The sequence below is a fragment of the Falco punctatus genome, assembly GCF_963210335.1.
Source record: "Falco punctatus genome assembly, chromosome: 3".
NCBI classification, from domain to species: Eukaryota; Metazoa; Chordata; class Aves; order Falconiformes; family Falconidae; genus Falco; species Falco punctatus.
The window spans coordinates 110,477,800-110,493,705 of record NC_137582.1 but is presented as its reverse complement, the minus strand read 5'-3'; the positions used below and the strand labels follow the sequence as shown (position 1 = coordinate 110,493,705).

At 45.4% G+C, this 15,906-nt stretch overlaps 1 protein-coding gene across 1 annotated transcript in view; it reads right to left on the bottom strand.

Annotated features, from left to right (window-relative positions):
• Positions 1-15,906, bottom strand: part of PAX7 (paired box 7) — a 125,034-nt gene that overhangs the window by 54,430 nt on the left and 54,698 nt on the right. Inside the window, exon 6 of the mRNA XM_080379489.1 lies at positions 6,339-6,538. Within this exon, the coding sequence (XP_080235615.1) occupies positions 6,339-6,538 (200 nt within the window). The remainder of the gene's footprint in view (positions 1-6,338; positions 6,539-15,906) is intronic.

Below are 15,906 nucleotides of genomic sequence, written 5' to 3'. Positions count from 1 at the left end.
TTCAGCTTGTGACCATGAGGCTGGCAGCTCTGCTCCTTGGTCCAAAGCAGACCAACAAAAGCAGAATAGGACAAACAATCGAAAAAAGTCAGATCCAGGTTTTGCATCTCAATGCAAAAATCCACAATTTTATCTAAAAAAGCATGTTTTACTGAACTGAATGGATTCCTCCACCTGCAGAAGCCAGCCAGTTCAAACGAGCACTTTCTGTCAAAATTCCCCTATTTGTTTCATACAGATTCCCTGCCCCACACGTACAAAACAAGCTAGTCTTGCCAAATTATGCTGCAAGTCCTGAAGTTTATATTCATTCCTGTTGATTTCAACCAATGCTTTGCCAGAAGGACTACAGGATTAGGCTTATCATTTTCATCTTCAGTAAAGTATAATATACTTATAACGAAATAGCGCTGACTCTCTCCAGCAAGATGCCCTCAGGCTTACATAGCTGGGACTATGTCCTCTGTCACTGGGACATTTTTATTTCCAAGGGGGCTGGTTACTGTAATTCTACTACAAATACCAAAAGTGCTGATGTTTTTCTGAGCAAACCCTTAGATACAGACATAGGACGTGCTTGCAATTTTAAGAGATCATCTCCGGCTTTTCCAAAGTTCAGGTGGAAAAAGACTTGCCACTGCAGTTTGGATACCTGGTAATTTACTTTACAGTTCAGTTCTGTTCATTTTTTATGTGACTAGTAGGTGGACTGAGGACTTATTTGGAGCGTGTTAGCTGAGGCAAGTATGCAATGGGTTACTCTTTTCCTTAATCCAATTGCATTTCTCTTTCTAATTCAGGCTGGAGAGATGTGAAAGAACAGCAGCGATGCATGAGACCTCAAGCACCGATTTGCTAAGCAAACAGAAAGCAACGTTACAAGCCTGCAGCCAACCTCTCTCTCTCATCAGCCACATCCTTCTGCAGCAAGATCTCCACGAGACATGAGGGGGAAGTGCCTGGACCCTCCTCATCATCTCAGCTGCATTCAGCCCTCGCTGGCTTTACCCTGGGGAGCCGCTTCTTTAAAGCTGGCTGGAACAGCGCGCTACCCTCGCCCCAACCTCTCCCAGGAGCTGGATGCTGCTTGGCATCACACCACCAGTCCCTCGACGTGCCTGGGCACACGCACCAGCAGCACCACCGCGGTTCTCACGGACCGGCTGCCGCAGTGCCAGGGGCTGTTCTCACCGTGGGCCCTCTATCTGGACACTGCGGTGTGCGAGAGCACGGGCTGGCCCTGTGCCTTGGAAAACGAGCGTGCCAAGCCAACCTCTGCCAACAAGAGCCCCAACTGCCGGCTCCTCTGCTCTGCCTCTCGGTGACCCAGCTGCTGCCAAAAACACAGGGCAGCTGTTGTGTCATAACCTCATCACAGCCCTCTTCACGAGAAATGTAAACTAGTCGGACCCTCAGGAAGAAAGAAAACATTCTCAGCTGACCTTAAAGGCAGGGGGGTTGCCTCAGAAGAGCCAGTTTGGACACATCTGAAAGAGTTTGGGAAGCAAAACACCAGGCAAACAGCATTAGGCTCCAGCAGTTTTGCATGACTCTGGTTAATGCGCAGAGCAAAGGGAAGACCTGCTTGCCACCGTATTGTCCCTTCGCATAACACCTTCATCTTCAAAAAGCACCATCCCAAGGAACAGGGCAGACAGCTGGTGAAGGGGCACTGCAGTCTCCACCAGCACACCACAGAGATGTTTGAGAAGTTCCTGAAAAATCCATGTATTTTCTAGAAGCTAGATTGCAGAGTACTGCTGGGTAAACGGTGGTTTTCAGCTTCTTTGCACTGAGAACAGAACTGCTTTGTGAAAATTTTCAAGCAAAATTGAATGGAATTTCTTTTCTGGTGCTCCATTTGGCATGTCCGAGCCACTGCAGCACGATCTAGAATATGGCTGTTTGTTTACTACAGTTTGAAACTGTGTCATAAAATACAGATTATGTGAGTAGCCTAGAAATGCACCAAGATTTCAGAGACAGAATTGCTCTGAGCCTTTTTATTAAATGAAACATCCATTTTCTCCCAGGCAGAAATCACAATGGTATCCATCATAAAAATGATCAATAAAGCACTGGGTTGCGACTCCTGCTGTCTAGTTTAATTTTGTTATTGAAATAACGGTTTCTCAGTGCACGGAATTTCCTGGGGATTAATAACAGACATCAGCATCACAACGCACCCACCCCTACACGCTTATTTATTTCCAGAAAGCACCCACTGCCCAGACCATAGGAACCAGGATTAATGTACTTGCTAGCAGTATGCGTGCTTGTACCCAGCTGCCTGTGGTATGACCATCTGAATCATCCGCAGGTGATGATGAGAAGCAAAAGCTGCCATCTATTTTTTGGGAACAATCTTGGTAGATTTCTGGGAATGTTTTTTAAGATAATGCTTAGGAGCCTGCCACATCTGCCTCATTATAGCACCAGAAAAACCAGAGATGGGCTGCTTGTGTTGGAACCTACACACCGCAGTCTATTCGTGAAAAATATTTCCAGTGCACAAATTTCTAAGTGACTTGAGATTGCAGTGCTGACCTGAGGACAATTTGGGCATACGCACTGCTTTGTTTTACCTTATATTTCTGCTGGTATTGTTCAAGACAAAAATGGAAATAAGAACCGAGGTTTGTTGCTAACTAGCCTTAAATATGCAATACATTTGTGCAAACAGATCCACTAATGGGATTGTCCAGCAAAAGGATTAGTTTCAACTCCCTAGACCCATGACTGATGTACCTGGTGTCTCTTGATATTAACATTGCTTTGAGAAGTCCCTTCTACACCTAGACAAGAATTTCTGGCAAAACTGTTTTCTTATTGAAAAACACTGTACTGACAAAGCTAAACTGTTCATGGGAAAAGGGTTGCTCTGAAAAATGTCCCTTCTCTAGAAATGCCAGGGTGAAAAATTTCAAAATTATCACGGAATCCCATTTAGTGGTTTTTTTCCATATAAAAACTTTGACATCATCAGCTAGATAATTGCAAAAACTGGTGTATAAACCAAAAATATATTCAGGATTAAAATCAAAGCTTCCATTAAATTAGCTAAGTGAACTGCTTAGCTGTTAGACTTAATTTTTAAATCCATGAACACTTGGCATTCAACAGCTTGTTTTCTGGAAGGGTGGAAATGGGAACTTGCAGATGGGCAAGAATTTGTTCAGCACTGGACGATTAGTGTGGACATATGAGTCAAGACATTGCCTTGCACAAAAACAAGTCAGTGGGAATTTCCACTGGTGGCCTCACTGGGCATGGATTTGGCACTGTAATCCTGATCCTTCCGGAAATCCATGGCTGTCTTGTCCCTGGCTATGCTCAATTTGGGATTAACCTTTTAATGGCTCATACTTTGGGGCGTGTTGAAGTCTGAAAGCTGGAATCCTGCTTCTCAACCACGCAAACACCACAGTAACCTTGCTAAAATATTGCTCACCCTCCCGTGATCTTCCTAGCAGATGAGAAACCAGAGCCTGGAACTGCTCCCCACCACCACCCCCTCTTGTTGTTCAGCTTGTGAATTTTATTAGCTGTCAACATGTCAAACTTCCACTTAGCTGGACAGCTGCATGACCAGCCAGACTCTGAGGCCTGACAATAAAGTTTAACAGAGCTATCAGCTTTTCACGTGGAAGAAATTATGGTATGTGAATACTCAGGTATCAGAATGAACGGGACTTAGGCAAGTTCACCTTTGACATGGTAAAGCAAGGAGAGGTGAGGAGAGGAAGCAAAGAGACAGACAGGCCCATTTATTTTTGTTCAGTGCTTGTACAGTGATTGTCAAAATGGGATTCTAGTGCAGGAATGTTGTGTATGTGATACAGTAAGAAAGCCTGATAGCAACACCCAAGCCGTGATTCAGAGACTTGGGTGCGATCTGGGGATTATTCAGCTACAGCTGCACAGCAGACAAGGGGCACCGAGATCCAGAAGACAGATGAAGCAATGACCAGACATCGAGGAGCAGTGAAGGTGGCTCTCAAATCTCTTTTGTGACTATGGGTCACAAAGTACTTTTCATATGTCTGCCTCCCATTTTACATGTTAACATGATAAGCTTTTGGGGACAAGATAAACAGGTATTTGTTGGCATGGACCTTAACACCCAGAATCCCTAATCTCAGCTGTCCTTATTGTTATTACAGCCACCTTCAATCCAAAGCACGTCTCCTGGCCTTAACAACTCTGTTGAAACAGGAGTAAGACTAAAAGGTGGTAGAAGATTCCCTGCTGGATGGGTGCATGTGTGGATGTGTGTGTGTGTGTGTGTGGCGCTTTTCTTTTTTTCCACAAGAACTTGATTGACTAATGTTTGTAGATCCTGAGAGCCAGTAAAAGATCTGCTCTGATATCCAGAAAATTTTACAAGGGGCGGCAGGCTTAAAAGTGGTGGGAAGAAGCTGACTCTGCCAGGATGTCGGAATGAGAAAGCCATCAGGAATGTGCCTCGGAGAACAGCTGCTACTAGAGCCCTGGCAGGAACCTCCATGCAAGCTGCCTGGGAGCAAGTAGGGGGATTCAGAGATCACAGCTTGAGACGAGGGAAAAGTTCTTTTTATTTATTTATTTAGCTTTCCCTTTCTCTGCTTTTACCTCCATCCTTTCTCCCAGCCTTGTCACAGTGAGGTCAGAATGCTTTGGAAAAGGGAGAACCTGCCTCTGGTTTTTGCACTCCCTGGCACTACAGGGCTTTTCCCTTCCTCCCCAGCATGCCCTCATCACAGCTCATGCAATGCAGGTTTTCTCTCACCCCATGAAAAGGTGTTGCCTAAACTCTGTTCTCCCTTAAAACTCCTTTTTTTCTTTTTCAGTCTGTTTCCCACAGAATTTTTATTCCTCCCTTAACATCTTATGTCCATCTACACAAATAAGAGCAATTAGAAACAGAATATGCAAAACAAAAATGCGGGAATTCACTCGTTCCAACTTTTTGTAACTTAGTCACCTTAATTAGCCACTTTGCCAGGCTCCATCTACCTATGAATCTACACAGCCAGCAAATTAATACAATATTACTGCTGAATGCTCTGGCATGGTCTTTAGGCTAAGGTCAAAACTAGAATCAGTTTAAAGTTTGCTAGACTTCCTTTCTGCAGTCTCCGTAGCCAAATTGTGAGGGATGATGGATTCAGGAAAATCCAGTACCTCTGAAGAGAAAGCTGGAGGGAGGTGAGGGGGCATCTGCTGCAGTGCTGTGACCGGCTTAATACTTCTTTGGGAAAGAAGGCTAAAAAGAAAAGTCCTTAACGAACGTCCCAGGTGTGTGGGGGAATATCCATTCCCAGACAGCTGGGGGAAAACAGCAAAACTTTTGGCGGTTTTGGCTTCTGAGCAAGCACATCAAGCTCATTATCCTGAGAACCACAGAACAAAAAAAAAGCCTGTTTTGTTTCAGAGGAGCTGGTTAATTGACTGTTTCCCTGTCATAAGCCTGGAGTACTCTTTCCCTCCTCTCTCAGTGCCTGCAATTCAACTCTCGGCTGCGTGCACAGAGACCCCATGCTTAGCCTGAAACTTAATCGCGCTGGCCACACGGAGGACGGACTGCTGGGGTCTCCATTTCACTTCTTTAACGCAGCACAATCCCCAATCCCTCCCCCTTTCCTTCCCTTTCCCCAAGGGACTCTATTATACCCCCCGATCTGTTCACACTCCTTATCCCTCTGCGTGTTTGCACACACTGCTGACCCAGCCTTTATCTGGAAGACATAAGGGTCTCTGTGTGGAGTTCCCACAAGGGCTATTAATCGTGTAGATGTCAGAGTCCCCTGGCTCCAAACCCTCCCTTCCTGCTCCTCCCCTCTTCTTCCCTCCCCCCGCCCTTTTTGTGCTCTCTGGAGATCGAGGAAAAAAAAGTTTTATGAAAATTCACACACAGAACTTGCAAACTTTGCAAAATATGATCTGCTCCCTTGGGCAAGGTTGGTCAATGGTGTGATTTCTCCTAAAACACCAAATACAAACATACACACACACTGCTTCCTCCTAGGCAAATGGAGGAATTTCCTCCAACAGAAAACAGAGCTAAATGCCTTGCCAAGTTAGGGAACATTTGGCTCCTGGTCCCAACCTGGATGGAAACCCTCCAGGTGGTACCTCTGCAACAGGCCAAATCCAGATGGCATATCTGCAAATCCATGGGAACCTGCAGAACTGCATTTCAGTCTCCGATCCTTGCGGATGCAGCTCTAGAGAAAAGGAGTGTGTCCACACTACTGCTTTTCAACACCCTCAGCCCCAGCACTACCATCTCCTTCCCCAAGGTAAACAAGAAGCTGTGCCACCAGGCTGACTTGCCATGCACTGGCTCTAGTCCTTACCTGCACTCGGGCCTCGGTAAGCTTGGTTCTCTGAGCTAGCTCCTCTCGTGTGTAGATATCTGGGTAGTGGGTTCTCTCAAAGGCTTTCTCCAGCTCCTCCAGCTGCTCAGCAGTGAAAGTGGTTCGACTGCGGCGTTGCTTGCGCTTCAAAGGCAGGTCTGGTTCAGATTCAACATCAGAGCCTTCGTCCAGCCTGTTACCTGGGGTGGGAAAGAAATGGGAGATGAGGCTTGCATGGTTAAAAGCTATACAGAGAAAGGCTGTTGGAAGAGTTAAGCAGCCCAGCAAAGTAATCTCAGTTCTACCATGATGGTGTCCGTGAAAACAAACACTCTGTGTACGATACATCTACCAGTTTTATGATGTTTCTGTAGTTTCCTATTATTATTTTTTCCCCACGTTGTAAAAAAGACAACCTATGAAAATCAAAATTGTTTGCCGGAAAGGAATGGCTCAAAGTCCCTTATTCAAACTGTTACTGAGACAGAACTTCACTTGTTGCCTTCAGTTATTTCAAGAGATTTCTATTTTTTATTTTAAATTACTGTTTCAGAGTTTACACTAAAAAATGTGGAAACTGAAATGAGCACATTAAAATGTCAATACACAATGTGTTGGCTTGTGCAGCCTAATCCTCTTGTGTTCTGTCAAGTATTAACGTTTAAGATTTCAACTTTTTAAAACCAACTTAGAAGGAAAAAAAGAAATATTAGGAATTCGTACAGCTTGGAAAAACCTTTCCAGCCCCGCTTCACCTGTAAGTTGGGCTGCCCAGAGGATACAGTTAAGTTCCTCCTAACTTCCCAAACTTCAGCAGCAGTTTTGCACAGGGCCAGGCTCCTACAGCACTAAGACACTATGACAATCCTTTACCAATGTCTAATTGATCAGTCGCTTCTTCCACCTTCACTTGCCCTGGACCTCTGCCTTTCCCTTCACCCTGCCTTAAGCCCAGCACCACATCTATTGCCTTCTGAGGCCCTTATCAAACCCAAATGAGGACAGCTGGAATAAGTAAGTCCAGTTTTGCTCTTTTGTTTTTTTTTTTTGTCTGGAGATAAAGGATAAGGCACTTCATTGATATTCACCAAGCTTACAGTCAGACTCAGCAGATTTGAGAGGGGACGCAGCAAGAACAGTGTTAGCTGCGACTCTGGTGTTTGCCAGAGGCCTCTCAGGGAGCAAGGCTTGGGTTTCAAAGATGTGCGATATGCAGGTTATAGGTTCCCTGCGGTCAGATGTTGATGTATGGAGGATCTCAGCCAGGCCAAAACTTTATGTCTGCCTTTGGGACAGTGAAAAATGTGCCACTGGTTCATGGCAGCAGAGAAGGAAGAGTATGATATATGAAACCTTTCACCTAGGTGACAGATCTGGCCTCTGTCACATTTTCCTTCTCTCTCATGAAAATAGGAGACTCATTAAATGCACACTTATTTTTTTTCCCCTACCAAGCTTGACCGCTATCTTTCAGAGTGACTGCACAGGCAGACTGAGAGCCAGAATCTCCCTGAACACTGTGCTCACAGTGAAGTATTTCTTCTTTGGGGTGGTAAACCTTTGCTAATTTAGAATTAAAGCAGGACTTACATATGCTCATCTCGATGATAAAGTCCCCTAAAGTTACTAATAATGTTTTTCAGTCCTCTCTTTTTGTTCAGCTTCTATACTATCATCATCCAAAAATCTGCCTTTTTCTTTTCAGAGCTGGGAACGGCAGCTGTGACTTCCCCAACAGCTGCTCGAGAGTGGCTGCAGTTTGAGGAGTACGAGGCAAATATCCCATCTGAGCTCACTTGTTTATACTGAGATCATCACAAAACGCCATCGCATTCAGCTTGCTACAATACAAAAATGCTTTTATGTCTTGGGGCTTCATAGGGAGGATGCGGTGTCAGAACTCAGCTAACTACAGTTGCACCAGAGTCAGAGAAACTCTGCTGCAGAGGAGTGGATGGCTTGTTTTGGGGGCAAACACATCACCTTGAGAGGTGTTCCCTTATTCTAGCTCTGGCTTAGCAATACATAGGGTCTTTACACATGCTCAACTTTTTAGGCCAAGAACCTTTTGTTTCTCACTGACATCACTGAGAAATTCACTGTTGACTTCAGAGGAACAGCATCTGTCCCACATTTTAAAGACAGTTTCACTGTACGTAGTAGAAATCTATTACTAAATTAGCTTTTTGGTTATGTCCATTTTCAGGGAAGGTCTAGAGTCTTCAGTGGTGTAAAAGGAACATCTGCACTTGAAAATAACAGCCCTCCACATCTGGCTCCCAGATGATTCAGGGCAGGTAGAAGCACATCTGGACCTTGGGAGTACCATGCCATGCAAAAGCACATCTGGAAACCTACAGCACACAGTACATTTTTTTAAGTTAATCACTTAAGTCACTATTATTGGTTTAATTAGTTAGTATCTTTTCTGGAAATATTTGGTATGAAAAATAGTAAGGACAGAGGTGTGTTTGGGTCCAGGATGTGAGAGGGCCAGTGTGAGAAAGGGGAAGGAAAAATACACTAAGTTAAATGCCATTTAATTCTGGAGGTGGGTATATTTCTTTACAGTTAATACAAATTTCCATATAGTTACTATGCATGCTTACTAACAACTTTCAGCTTGTGAGCTCTTTAGCACAGGAATTGTCATTGATGGTATGTTTCACACTGGTGTAACAAAGCCCCAAACTGGTTGGCAAGTACTATGGTGACAGTAATGTCAAAACAACTAAGATCTCACTTCTCCTGCCCACTTGATAGCAGTGCCATAACCATCTACGTACCGCTCACCTGCTTGGTTGGTTCAGCTGCTTACACAGCATCCAGTATCTCCCCAAGGGAAGGGAAAAAAGAAAAAGAGGAGTCTAGAAAAGGATGTGTAACATGTTTCATCTCCCACACTTCACTTTGCTCATTTTTTTGCTGCAAAAGTCTGGAAGGGAAAACAGCCAAACTTTCTTCAATATATTTATGCTCCTAATTAAGGATCCCTGATTTGGCCACAAAGTTTTGGGAGACAATAACTGATTGTCATGAGCAGCAATCTGTCCTACTCACAGCAGCACCAGCAACTGCACTGGCCATCATGCTGGCTACAGGGTTAAAAAGGTAGAGAGGCAAAACTTGCAATATAAACATTCCTATCTGCAAGTCTCCAAACAGCTCCTGACTGGCATTATCTCCTTTTTACAACCGTGGCAGGGATGGCGGAAGTCACCCACCTACGGTTGCCCTGTGAGTCAGGAGCAAAGCTGGGAAAAGAAGCCACAGCTCCTTGTGCCAAGTCCGAGGCTCCAACAACCCAACTACAAAGATGAAACCGAGAGAGCAAGAAAATTCCCAGGGTATGTCTGGAACCAGCTGGTCTTAGTACGATGCAGCTGCTGCTGTCAGACACAGATTCATTAAACAATATAGAAAGTCTTTCAGCTGAGACAGGCTGCAGTACGAGCCTATTATCTAACACATCTATTATCAGGGGGCAGTCTCCCTTACCTGCCTAAGATGCAACTCCAGGATCTAACAGGTCTTTTTCATTCCTAACAGCTGAAATCTGCTGGACAAACCATTGCCATAACTTTCACAAAGTCTCCGTGCAATTAGAAGTTTTATGAAGCTGCAGAAGTAACTCAAGGGGACTCCCTCGCTAGGCAAATCCAGGGGGATTCATCCAAAACGTGAACACTTCATTTTCTGTGGCACATGCCTTATGAAAAAAGGATGGGCAGCAGTGCCAGCAGCATGAGCAGGGGGTGAATCCCCGTTTGCAACCTCCAGCACAACAGGGCTATTGCCACAGAAGTAATCATTAGCATGTGCCGGTAGCATTTTACACTTACTCAGCACGTATGGCAATGAACACCCTGTAAATATGAAGGTGGAGAAATATCTAGCAGCAGCTTCTTGTGTGGCTTACCAATCGTTAGTTGTGATGAAGGATGGGAAACAGCTAGCTGTCCAATATGCAGGTCCCCTAGGGTAGCATACTGGCTAAAGACTGACAGAAAAGAACAGAATGGAGAGGTGAACAGGGGGGAAATCTCATGGCAGGACAAGTCAGAAAAAAGGAAAAAACTGACAGAAAAGCATGTGTATTACAGGACACACACACTGATCTCATTACATATATATTTATTTTTTTTAAGAGCAATTCTAGCTTTATTATTTAGTGTAACTGCTCTGTAGCTCAGAAAGAAAAAACTCCAACTGCTCAAATCTCTTTGCTTTGCAATACTCTAAGAAATACTCATAGGCTTCACTATGGGAACAAAAGCAAGGTTGCCTGTGTGAAAATTCATAAACTCTTCCCTCTGCTCAGGGGGAGCTATTCAAATGTACCGGCAACTTCTTGAACAGAGACACAACATGGCTCATGCAAGAGGGGAGAGACAGCCACGTGAAGGGACTTGCTGAAGGTTTGCACGGAGTAATGTCATCCCACGTCTTCAGGGAGGATGAGCTGGGAAAAACTGAATAAACCAAAACGGTTCTTTCTCCCTGTGGAAATGAGTGCAGCCAGAGCACGTGTGCAGGTGTGTGTGCAGGCTGGCATTGGAAAGGTGACAAATATAAGCCCAGGCTTGTCCTGGGACCCATTCTAGCATGAGGAAACATGTAAATTATGGCCCACAAACTACATTCCTGAATAATGCTGCTGATTCAGGTTGGGGTACAATTAGCAGGAGCTGGGCAGAGCTCTTTGGAGGGCTTTGAAAGAAACAGAAGTAGACTAGAGCTCAAGCAAAGGAACAAGAAAAACCCTCCATAATTATGGACTGGATGTGTCCTCCCTCTCCCCATTCCCTTCACTCTTCTGTTTCCCTTCCACCCCCTCTGCCTTTCTCCTCTCCACCTCCATTCACTGCTTCTGGGTGCCTCTTAGCCCTGGAGTTAAATTAATCAACAGGATTAGGCGGAATCGGCCACAACAAGACCCTCCAGGCTCAAACTGAGCCCTTGATGCTCTACAAGGACCTGCTGCCTTGTCTTGAAGCACCTTGGTGCCGTCTGGAAGGATTGGCAGACAGGACCAGACATGAAAACGCATTCATTAAAGTGGGGATCGGATTTTGTTAGAGGGTAAAGGGGAGCTGCACATTCTCTCCTTCAGTATTTCTCATCACATTTCCTCTCTCTCTTTCTCTCTTGCTTCCAGCTGCACCATCCTAAAAATTAAATGTGCATTGGAGGGGAGAGTTGAAGAATGGGGGAAGGGAATGGTTTTGTGAATGGCTTAGCTGTAACTGCACCTTTTGTGCTCCAACTGGCTTTAGCAAACTCACCCATATGCTGCTGGAGCAACGGCGATGCTCCAGAAAACCAGATCTGGAGGTGACTGACTGAGAAGCTAATGCAGCCACAGGGGAACTTGGATTTAATGGCATGACAGAAGTAAGAAAATCTATCTTACTTTGAAGGTACCAGCAATATCTGACCACCCCCACGTTACAGCCTCACACCACCCCCTTCTTCACAATGCTCTCCAACACCAAAGCTGTCATGCTTGGTGGCCCCAACAGCCACCCCTGCATAAACATATGCAAGCACATTTTTCCAGTCCTGCGTGTACCTGAACTTCAGGTACATAACATTACTTCAGGTTATTTTATGCCAGAAGACAATTAAAGAGTCTCTCCACGGCCTTGAAAAGAACAGGCTGCTGCCTGACGTTCCCTTAATAAAGAGAGTCACATTGCCATGAGACAGTGAGGAGGTACTCCTCTCACAGGCGAAAATATCTCGCAGTTGAGGTTACCTAGTCATGAGGGCCTGAAATAATGATATATTATAGCTGAGAACCCTGCCATGGACTTTGGCTGTAGTACCCCTGTGGAGCAGGAAGGGTGGGACCGCACACCTCACACTTCCCACTGTCCCAAAAAATGTGGTATGAACAAGGACCACCGAGACGCAGGCGTTTATTCACAGAGTATGTCTTTTGTGCTGGACCTGCAGTCAACGGCTTTAGAAGCAAGAGCTGAAGCTCTCCCTGACTTCTTAGCATCTGCCTTTCCCTCTGGAGAAAGCAAACAAAACCCATCAAAATGCAAACAAGACTATGAAAAGCCTGAGAGAAGGGTGACACAGTGGCAGTGTCACAGGCACAGAATTGGATTGCCTTGATTTTTCTTTCCAATATGAAAACCAGAACACCCTTTTCTCTCTCTCTTCTTGGAAAATGATGAAGTCCTGAGTTCACAATGAGAGAGAGGTGCACATGTGTGCACAGAATAACCCCTGCTCACCTCCAAACCTATTCAACAGCAGGTGGGACTGCAAAGGGAGACAGGTGTTGCAAATTCATCCCTTGCCCCCCTTTCCCTTGTCCAAGCACATTCCCAGACACAAAAATCCAGTAATCGACACAGCACATACAATAAAGCTTGGGTTTCCCCCTCCCTCCCCTTTCCAACCTGTAAACTCCCCATTCTCCAGCATTTGCTCAAGCCTGCGCAGCTGTATTACAGTTTAACATAGTTTAGAGGGCTGTGGTGTGGAGCAGCAGCAGAAAACGAATCACATAATAGTTGATATGCGTTTTAATCAAGTAATTCGGCCCAAGCAGAATGATAGTGCCTGTTGGTAGGGTGCCCTTGAATACCAAACAGACTGGGTAGCAGGCCTAGGAAAATCAAAAAGTCATTTACAGCTCAGCTGGGGACTGCAGCGTTCAGCAAAGCATTAGTGTGGGGGCCTTAGAAGATAAAGGTTTGGGTATTTTCCTTTTTTGGGGGGTTGGGTGGTTTTTTTTGTTGGTTTGTTTTTTAATTCAGGCACTGAACTGGCCAGCTGTAACCAAACCACAGACTCAGCTAATGTCCATTATGGGCTTTACAACCTGGAAATAATACTCACAGTGGAGCTGATGCTTTTGAACAGGGAGGCAGAGACAGTGTGTGTCTTGTCTATCTGGGGTGAATACAGGAAAGGAGGGAGGGAGTCAAAAAGAGAGGTGTTTCACAGCTGGATAATTCCCTCATCACGTCAAATTCTCTACTGAATGAGCAAGATCATATGTGGAAGGAGAAGCTGTAGGAAGGAGGCAGAAAGGAAAGCTGGAGGTTTAATGGATGAAAAGGGAGTGTACACAAAAGGTATCCAAGTATGCGCACCCCTCTGCATGTGAGTGACGGGACACAGCCAGCAGGATGACCACGGTGAGAACCACACAACCTGTCCTGGCTTGGAACAAAGGATCCAGTGATTTCTCCATGTCTGAATTCCAAAGATTCACCCAGGAGGAGCCCCGCATCCACATGCTGGGCTTCAAAAGTCAAAGGTGATGTAATGTGTTAAGTTTTACCTGGTTCTGCCTGTCCTACTTCCATGAGCACTCACCCAAAACTTATTTCCCCCCAAGCTCTGTCAGAATTTGCCTCTTAACTCATGGATTGGTTTGGGGATTTTAAGAAAGCTCTTATACAGGGGTATCTCAGCTGGCACTTGGCCGTGAAATACATATATGCCTCTAAACAAAAAAAATTATTAATTTCTCTTTAGTTAAAATGCTAGTTTGGGATGCACAGAGGTCCAAAATTCACCTCAATTTTCCACTATAAAAATCCCTGCATCTCCTTGAACAAGCGCCTTAGCTTTCTGGGCTCAGTTCTAGCCAGGTTCACAGGTATAACAAGTGGAGCACATTTTAGAAAGAAAAAGCTAGAGACCCTGTTTTCCTTGGAACAGTCATCCATCACCAAAAGCCTCTTGCCAATACGAGGCTTTGCACTGAGTGAAGATATACCCAACAGCTCTCTCTGCATTCCTCTCTGTATCAATGGCAGCCATTCCAAGTAACTCTGTTCAGGTTGGAATGTACCTTTGCCTTCAAGCTGGAAGCTAAACTCGATGAAGGCTTTTCCAAGCCCACAAAGAAGAAGGAACTGCATCCCTAACCAGATGCTCTTTCAATAATCCAAGCCATGCATACAGACCAAGCAAACTCCTTTGCTGACGTACACCAGTGCTGTTCTGGTAAAAGCCAAGAAGCTGTACTTATTTATCTTGGTGGAGGGATCTGGCCCCGGAGGCTCCATCTACTCTGCATGTGAAAGTAGTAAGAGACATCAGGACCCCAGCAAATCCTAACGCAAATCAGGGTCTGGCAGCATAGGTACCAGCTGCAGTGCCCCCACGCAAAGACACATGGTCACAAAAAACACAACATATTCTATTCCTTGCGAGTAGTGAACAAAACCAAATCATCCAGAACATTTGAAGGAAGATAGGGAGGGAGGGAGGGCAAAAGAGAGTATGTCTCCAACAGCCTTTGTTAATTCCCAGCACTGGCCTGAACATAAACAGATGGAATATCCATCAACTCCAGTCGTCTTTTCTTTTCTTTCAACTTTTTTCTAATTCTCGTCTCCCTGCCCCCTCCACCCCTAACACTCTTTCTTCTGGCTTTTGTTTGGCCTTTTAAAGAACCCCGAGGTAATGAGGCCTGCCCCAACTCCCCAGCACATCTGTGAAGTCCATAAAAGGCCCCTTTTTCACTTCAATATTCATAGCCGCGTGCTTGTGGCAGGCGCAGGATCCAGCGGAGGGCTGTACGAGAGGGACCGCAGGGGCTTGCTGGCTCCTCTACTTGAATTGAAATGATGTAGTTAGATGTAGAGAGGCATCAATAGTGCTCCCAAAACTGAGAAGCAAAGGGAGACCAGCTGGGATACAGGGGGAATAAAGAGGCAGGGAGAAGAAAAGTCTGTTCACTTTCTCTGGAGTTTTCCCTTTTTTGCTTTCTTCCTTTTTCAGCATCATCTCTCCAGTTCCCTTGAAGCAATTTCTCATAGATACAGGGAAGCTGATGGACCCACGCCAGGGTCTGAGCTGCAGACCAGAACCCAGAAGAGGTACCCAGGATGCTGGAAGCCTGCTAGTACTAAGGATGGGAGATCTGATCCTTTGGTAACTGCCTTGATTTCCAAGTTAAAGCAGCAGGTCAACAGATTACCTGGCCTGCACCATATGAAGCATTGTATTGCAAGAAGGACTAGTGGGTATACGATACCTGTGGTCAAAAAAACAATAGGTGACTGACCAAAGGGTAAAATTAAATGTTTAGCTTGGCACTCTGTGTTTTGTTGCAGCACTTTTCCTGGCAGAGGTACTCAGCACTTGCCTGGGGCAGCAATATGGCATGGCCCCAACTCAGCCAGCAGCCTCTCCTGCCGGTGCTCGGCTTGAGCCCCTGACTCTCACTCGCTAAGTTCATGCCATGCCTTGACCAGGCTGCAGTTCCAGCTGGGGGCCAAGGAAATGCAAGGAAAGCCCAGTGATGCCCAGCTTGCTGTAATCCTACTCTTTGTGCTCCAGCCCTGCCCGTTTTCCCCCAACAGCAAGTGTACATAACGTCGCAGCCGCTGTAGTAAGGGGGCGAACCTCTAGGAGCCTATTACACCAGTTTGCCTCCTCATTCTGAGCACAATACAGTGTCTAACTGCTCCCCACAAGCGTTACGACCACCGTCCAAGGTTGCCAGGAGATACAAGTACCGTAACAGAACAGACACTGTACTATTCAAACAGCTTTAGGAAAACAACACTCAGATCCACAGGGGAGAGAC